At 31.5% G+C, this 8,237-nt stretch overlaps 1 protein-coding gene across 11 annotated transcripts; it reads right to left on the bottom strand.

Moving 5' to 3' along the window:
- Positions 1–628: 628 nt before the first annotated feature.
- LOC112804728 (uncharacterized) lies at positions 629–7,589 on the bottom strand. Of its 11 annotated transcripts, XM_072198560.1 has the most exons (6): positions 6,678–7,191; positions 5,736–6,235; positions 4,461–4,549; positions 4,219–4,251; positions 1,557–1,612; positions 629–1,426 (listed from the first exon to the last, which is right to left on the bottom strand). In XM_072198560.1, the coding sequence occupies exons 2-5, from the start codon at positions 5,938–5,940 to the stop codon at positions 1,601–1,603; spliced, it is 339 nt and encodes a 112-aa protein (XP_072054661.1). In that variant the 5' UTR covers positions 5,941–6,235; positions 6,678–7,191; the 3' UTR covers positions 629–1,426; positions 1,557–1,600. The 11 variants fall into 11 exon arrangements, with proteins under 11 accessions (XP_072054661.1, XP_072054658.1, XP_072054660.1 ...); XM_072198557.1 differs by lacking the exon at positions 4,461–4,549 and having other exon boundaries at positions 5,736–6,553; XM_072198559.1 differs by having other exon boundaries at positions 629–1,612.
- Between the last annotated feature and the right edge of the window lie 648 nt (positions 7,590–8,237).

Below are 8,237 nucleotides of genomic sequence, written 5' to 3'. Positions count from 1 at the left end.
GGTGTAAATGTTCTCTTTATATTTAGATATTATCAATGCTTAAAAAAATATTTTAACAGAGAAAATGAATAAAAGAAAAAAAGATAATTCACCTAAAAAAAGAGAGGGAACAGTTTTTTTATTTTGTGTATTTTATAATTTCTGTCCTGGTTAACTACCCCTCTTGCCTTTCATAAGTATCGTCCAAGTCTGATAAAATCAATTCTTGTTTCCATTGTAATACTTTCATTTCTTCAAAGCAGAAAAATCAATCCAGCCTCACCATAATTTAGATAATTATAAATCTTAATATAATGGAATTACCTAACATGATGAGCAAAAATATAGATGTCAAAAACTCATTGATGAAACAAAAAATCTTTGTTGAAGAATTATAAAAGAACTACATGATAATAAAAAGAACTCAAAATTGATAACTTATGTCTCAAATTTTGCCTCTATATAAAATCCCTGCAATCCTATAAATTGAGTAAAAGAAAAAAATTTTGAAAGCCTTAGTAGCAGCAGGCCAGCAGCCCCCTATTCCTTGGTGCAACTTTTGTGCTTAATCATAAGTAAACCTTTAGTCATATCCTATCCTCCACAATAAAAAATCACACAAACCACAGTTTAATAAATACTAATAATATGTCAAAATTCCTCCCCAACTAATAATAATCATCAATGACAATAATATTAGTAATGACAGATTGACAATTAAAACAATAAAACTGTCCAATGAAAAAATAAAAAAAGGAACTTAACCCCTAAAAAAAATTACCTTCTGCTCCTATTGCCAATAACCTTAGAGCTAATAGCTTCTCTTGCCTGCATCTTCTTTTTAAATAGTAATAACCCACTAAACCCATCAGAGACATGAGATCAGCAGCAGTTACAAAGGCTTAAAGCAGAACATAACCCCATTTCTATCTTGCAAAATAGACCAACAACATAAAGAAACTACTATTCTAAATCGAGCAAAGATAAAACCATCCTATAATAATCAAAACCACAAAAAGACAAAGCATATGTACCTATTTCATCCACTCCTCAAGTCCATTATATCATTGAATTTCAAATTTTTCTCTCCTGAACTTTTCTTTATTCGACACCCAAGCTTGGCTCCAATACTTTATCTCCTATTTCACGTCTTCTGTATTTAGATTTTTGCTTTGAAACATTTTGCAGTTTCTATGCTTCCAAATACACCATGTGGTTGCAAAGAAGTTCGACACCCACCGCTGCTTATACCTGCTGGTATTGGTGCCGCAATCCATGACTTGAAGCATTCCTTGGCTCGTCATGGCCATGTTCAATGCATACCCATATTATATAGTACATCGCCCCAAAGACTGAATGCTACATCACAACCGAAGAAAAGATGACCTACATTCTCTAGCTCTTTACCACACATTGGACATCCATAGAAGCTGGTAAAATCCCGCACCTACATAATTTGTCTCTGGTATTACAACTTTTCCATCAAAATAAACCAGTTTAATAACTCAAAACACGCAGTGGTGCTAAACCATCCCATTATTTCTTCGTGAACTTGAAATTTTTCAACACCTCCTCACCTGCCATATCTGCATCTTATCTTCATCCCTCTGAAATTCATAAATCAAACGAACATCTGCAAATAACGAATGAACAAAGAAACACTTAGAAATCAAAAGGGTCATTAGAATCTATGACATTACAAATAAAATTGTGTTTTGTAGCAAACACACAAATATATTGGTTAGTGAACCTCATTAAACATGCAACAAAACTAAAGTGCAAATCCATCAAAGGATTCTCAAAGATAAGGAGAAATAAGAATAAACTTTTGGCTCAAAAGAAGTTATTGTACAGAATAAGCAAGAGATTCAGTTCTAACTTAATAATGTATTGAATTATTAAAAAGAAAAAAGAAAAAAACACTGCAAGTAGATTCAAAGTAGAAAATCACCAACTAAATAAAAAAAGTGAAGTCCAATACTCTACTACAGCCAAAAATAAGCAACTTTGAAAATAACAAAGAATGAAGTCAATTTTTATGTGGCAACTTAGCTATAAAAAAGTGAATCCAAAGCCCTCAGGTTACATAATTAACTATAAATGACAAATCATCTACATCTTTTAGAACAGGTTTCATTCACAGCCTTCATTGAACCTGTTTCTTTTGCACACGGCGTGATTATATTGACAATTAATAGAAGCAAATTAATTTGTATAGATCAGTGAAGAAAAGAAGCAATGCTAGGTAATAAAATTAATTGAAACAAAAATAGATGTATTTATATATTAAAATATAATTTAACTATAGATCATACCAAGAATGAAGAATTCAACCAATACTAATTCTATACATAGTTTATTCAAAAACTAAAAGGAAAAACAGTTCCATAATAATGAAAAAAAATTGTTAAGAGATATGATTATATTTACAATGGTCCAACTCTTTTCTCAGTCAAACACTTCTACCTACTACACTATTACAGCATGACTTCTTTCTGAAATCTCTCACCCACTATAGGGAACAGAAAGAGAATAAAAAGAAGAAAAAGTAAGACAATGAATTGAAAAACAAAGAAACTATAACGTTAGCTATAACCTAGTAATTATTGATGACTATTTCTGGTATAAAATAGAGTAGTTATTTGCTTGAATATTAGGATTCAACAATATAATCTCGAGATATGATTATTTTAGAAATGTACATTACCTACTCCCATTGACTCACTTACTCTCCTTAACTCACCTACTCTCTTTGACTAAAGCTTATTTATACTTTCTCAACTTTGTGAAGGGGAAAAAGATCTAAATCAAGTACTTCTTGTACAGAAAGATGAAATAAAAGTAATGATTTATATACCTCTACAAAAAATTGTATTTAATTATTTTTTACCAATACTCAGCTTGTCATGATTTTAACTCATTAGAAGATTCCAAACACCATTATTTTATTCAAAAAGCCTCATTATTTTAAGTATTTTAATTTAGCTTCACTACTCATATAATAGTATTATTCTGAAGAACACCTAATATTAGGACCTAAACACATTTTTTAATAAAAAAGAAAAGAAAAGAACTCTGCTATTTATAAGAACAAAAAGTTCAAAATAGAATGTAATAATCAATGTCCCATTTTTCAAGAGGAAAAACTCAAAAATATTAAATAGGTTAAATGTATAAGTAGAAAATATCATCTCAAAGAGATCCAAACAAACTTGATTATCCTCAAACTCCACTTTTGTTCAATCAACACCATGTAATTCATAGTCCTAAACCCGGAGAAGTAAATTGCAATAAAATTAGCACAATAACATAGTGATAGACAACTAGCATGAGCAAACAATAAACTAATTAAGATCATTTATAACTAAACAGCTGTATGAAATTGTACTTCATAGCTTTTAGGGTTTAACTTTTATATCAAATGTTAACCTCATCAACTATCAAGTAAAAGAACACTTGCCCACAGAAAAGACAACCAATTAAGAGAATCCATAACACAACAAAAATTGAAACTCTAAAGGGAAAAACCCTATTCATTCAACCAAATTCAAAATAATTGGATACATTCTCTAAACCAAAGAAAATATTTAAAAGGCATAATTGAGCATAATAATCACATTTAATTTTCATTAGCTCCACAATAGCTTAAAGGTCTTAATCTATTGTAATCTTCTTGACCTATTTCAAAAAAATTGAGAAAAAGCAAGACCCTCCCAAAACAAACTTGATAAACAGTGAACTAACTCACCAGCAAAGTCCCACAAACCCAAATTCATGGTGCTCCCATCCATAATAAGCACTTACCAAGTCGTACAATAGATAATCCTACTTGTGATTATGATTAGTTTATAAATATAAAAGGCTCCTACAATAGTATAGCCTCTGGTACTTCAGCACTGAAGTTCAATGCATACTTGCATAGTTATCTTCGATTTCCTTACACAAAATGGTATTATTATAAAGAAGCTAAATTTTCCTTTTCAAAAAAGCTTCACTTTCATAAACTTAGTTTAAAATTCCAAAATATTCTTCATCTTTTTTTTTAATCAAGAAGCAAAATCTCTTTATTATAAAGACAAAATCTTTAAGCAAAGCAAACCTACAGTCAAACTCACATTTGGAATCTAAACTAAATTTTAACAATTGTACAATTGTGCCCCTAATTTTCTGAATTTCCAACAAACAACATATGATTTACAATTCAAATATAAATTCCAAAATTGCAAATTGGCTACTTACGATTAACAACATTGTCCAATCTTTTGTTTGTTTCTGTTAAAGAGTGCATTAACATCGAATGTAAAAGACATTAGCAGGTTGAAATAGCAATATATGCACAAGATAGACCTACGAGTAACTTGAACCAAATGTGAGAGAAAAAGGTAAAATATGTGAACAATTGAAAGCAACTACCAAAATATAGGTAACAATGCACTTGAATGTTAAGAGTTGCTTTTCATTTATTTGGTTAAGGAACTGACCATGAATTCAGAGAACAATTGGTCATTCTTTAGGAATATGTTCATTAGCCATGAAGCAACTTCAGTTTCACAAGCTGGAATCTCATCCACTGGAATCCGCAAAACATATCACAAGCAACTTCAAAAGCATATATTTTTTACTATTTCGACTCTTTTCTTCATTGCACAAAAGCAACAAACATATCAATGGTGCCCCCTAATTGAATTATATATTGCTTAGTCGTACAGTTAACATGAAACACAAATTTTAGCATGATAGAAGATATATAAACTTAAATGCATATTTAAAAATTTAAATATTTTTTGGAACTGATATGAGTTCATATTATTATCAAACGATGAAGAAAGACTTAATAAGTAAAAAAGATGAGATTTAAGGGGAGAGGGACAACTGGTAATGCATATAATTGGTTCCTTTTGGAAAGAGAGCTAGCCATAAACGATCTTTGACAATCCTTTAGTGTCGAAAGCATATGGTGGAGTATTTACTATCTATCTCCTACAACCACTCCACTGCAGTGAACTCCAGAATATTAAATCCCCAGCCAAAGATAGGTAATTTCAGGATTAATCTTATTTATCATATCCATGGTAGTTCTCATATTAAAATCGGATGAAAAGGTTGACAAAAAAACAGAGGCCAAATACTAAAACAAATTTTATAAGAAAACAACACAATGAGCTAGAAAGAGATGAGAAAACTATGACTCTCACAGTAACGAAATGGAAAATTGAAATTGAAAATTCAGGACAAACAGAATAAAAACCAAAAAAGCAGAGAAAAAACAAAAGAAAGAATTATAAGAAAACAGATCAAAATATATATAGCAACATTTTCTACCAATTTTGACACCCAAAAGAGGTAAATTGAAAGGTAAATTGAATGGATTTTAGGATTTGTTATTTGTGCAACCCAATTCAATAACTTCAATCAGTGTCAATATCATTATAGTGTATAGCAAGATTGGAAATTCTATTATGTGTACTTAAAAATGACTACCATTAATAATAATAATAATAATAATAATAATAATAATAATAATAATAATAATAATAATAACTAATTTGATTGATACATATAAATTTTAAAGCACAAGAGATCTGTATAGAATTTAAGATTGCTTAAAATTGAATGTTTAAGTCTTTTTTAAATAGTAAATACATTAAAAATAATAAAAAAAGAGTCAAAATTCAGAGCATGTTGCTTAAAATGAGTTTATAGAGTGTGGATATCTTGAATATGATTAGCCTCTGAAGTATTGAGAAAAACTGTACCTAGATTTGAATCTCTGAACTGCTGCCCCAGTGCCCCTGAACCAGCGACCCTCTCTGTTTTCTGCTTATGATCAAAAGCGTGGTATCCAGGACTACCGTCTCCGGCCGTCGCAACGGTAGCTAGGATACCAGAGCTTGATGCCACACCCCCACGTCCCTCTGCCACTGCTGCCTTTGTGGTCCACCTCACTGCAGCCGATCTCATAACTCTCCTCTTTTTCCCCAGAAACGCACTTCCTAGCAGCTGCAGCTACTCCACCAATGTAGGTGTCGATGATCTGCCTCCTTTCAGGGTTCATGATCATCCGAAGATCTTATTATAATGGTAAGAGAATATTATTCATCAAATTCTTCTCATTTTCTGATGATAAATAAATTTTACGGAATATATTCTCTAAGAAGTGAGAAGGAAACCCAATAATTCTTATCGTAACACGCTTAAAATGTTCCTCCTGTTGTTGCACCCTCTTCACTTTATCCTCTTGCTTTTTCTTTTCCATCTAACAGAAAATCGAAAAACAATCTCTATTCATGAAGACGGAGTCCAAAAAAATAATTAAAATTATTCAAAACTACTATAAATTACATAATAGAAAACTAAATTCAACATAATGCCTACAATTTCTAGGATACATGAGAAATCCTAAATCAATCTAAACCCTACTAACTTCCGATATCTAATCGAAGATCTTCACCACCGACATCATCAGTCGGAGAATCAGAAGGAAGAGAGAAATCGAACTTGTAAAGCTAAATATCTTTCAGTCACTCCCACAAATCTCTTCCAAAAATCGGTACTCATCTCTCTAAACCCTAACCTAATAGCACGAGAGAGATATAGCAGAAAAATGTGGCAAATAGTAAAAAATTAAATCAAAAAACACAAAAAGAGAAATGAAAAAAGGAATAAACGAATGAATCAAATCAAAATAGAATGCTCACCAGCCTATGCAGGAGGAACAGGCTTAGAAGCCAACTGAGCTTGCTGCAGCTGCTGAGCCGCCGCAGCTAAACCCTTCTTGAGTGGAGACGCCGCTGCCGCCGCTGCGATTTGCTGTGGGGTCCTCAGAGTCGTCACCTCACAAATGGAAAGGGTTTGCCATCGCCATTTGTAGAAAGCCGGCGCGACATGAAGTTCGACGAAGCAGACCAGAGAGAGAAGTGTCAATGAAGGATTGCACCGGCTGAACCAACCAGCGACGTCGCCGTCGCTAGGCTCTTAGACGACGAATTCGAGTAGCTACGGTTAGGATTTCGGACGGGGATCTTAGCGATTGGTGATCTCAGAACAATGGAGGAAGAAATTGGCGAAGATTGAAGAGACATACGAACTGGAAGGAGGAAAACCGGGTTGAAGAGGTAAGGTTTGGGAGCGAGAGCGCGAGAGAGAAAGAGAGACGACGCAGAGAGTGTGTGTGTAACGAAGTAGTGGCATAAGGCAGAGAGAGAGAGAGAGAGGGGAAAAAGACAGATAGGTCCTGACTTTTAAAACTTTTGACAAATACATTTTTGACAAAATTTAAATATAAAAAAGTCCCTGACTTTAACAAACAGATGACAATTTAGTCATTTCGTCTATTTGCCTCTCATACACCAAATAGAACTGGCTGACGTGGCTGAAACGGTGTCCAGGTGTCTGTTACGGTGCCACGCTGGAAAGGGAATAAAGTTTGAAGGACAAATAAGTCATTGACGTCATTTTGCAAATAAAGTTTGAAGGACAAATAGGTCCTTGAGAATTTTTTTTTCATTATGCTTCTATTATGTTTCTATTATGAGAATTTAGTTTATAAAATTATGATTGTATTTTGAAATCTAGTTAACTTGTTGTATTCTTCAATTTAAATTATTTGTATTAAAATTGCAGAAATTGAGCTTGTTCTATTTCCTTTTTTTTTTCTTAAATTGCATTAGTTCAGTTTTTGTGCATTTGTGTATTATATTAAAATTTGTTAAATTGCATTAGTTCAGTTTTCATCATATCAATGGCATTAGTTAGCATCGATTCATTTATGCATCAAGTTAGCATTAGTTTATTTGTGCATCATTCATGTATTAAGTTAGCATTAGTGCATTTGTGTATTATATTAGAACTAGTATTTTTATCCATAATAACATTACGAGAATAATTTTTTTTTAATTATAGTTCACTTTGTTCTAATCGTATAAATTATGCATGACACAAAAAATTTATAAAATCAAACTACTTTTACAAAAAAGTCATAAGTTGACAAAGGTTTCTGACTAAGAAGACTAAGATATCTGCAGATAAAAAATTAAATAATAAAATTTTTAGTTATTATTTTTATATAAGAAAGTCTAATTTTTTATTAATAATTAATTTTAACATTCGTTATCTAAAATTTAAAATAATTTAATGTGTATGCTTTTACATTTAAAAATATTTTAATTGTAAAAAAATATCAAATGACATATTTTAATTTGTCAAATTACTAATATAAAATATAATTATATATAGAGTAAAAATAGTAGAGAAAAATA

The sequence above is a fragment of the Arachis hypogaea genome, chromosome 1, assembly GCF_003086295.3.
Source record: "Arachis hypogaea cultivar Tifrunner chromosome 1, arahy.Tifrunner.gnm2.J5K5, whole genome shotgun sequence".
NCBI lineage: Eukaryota > Viridiplantae > Streptophyta > Magnoliopsida > Fabales > Fabaceae > Arachis > Arachis hypogaea.
Note: the sequence above shows the minus strand (reverse complement) of the source record. Positions and strands in the feature narration are given on the sequence as shown.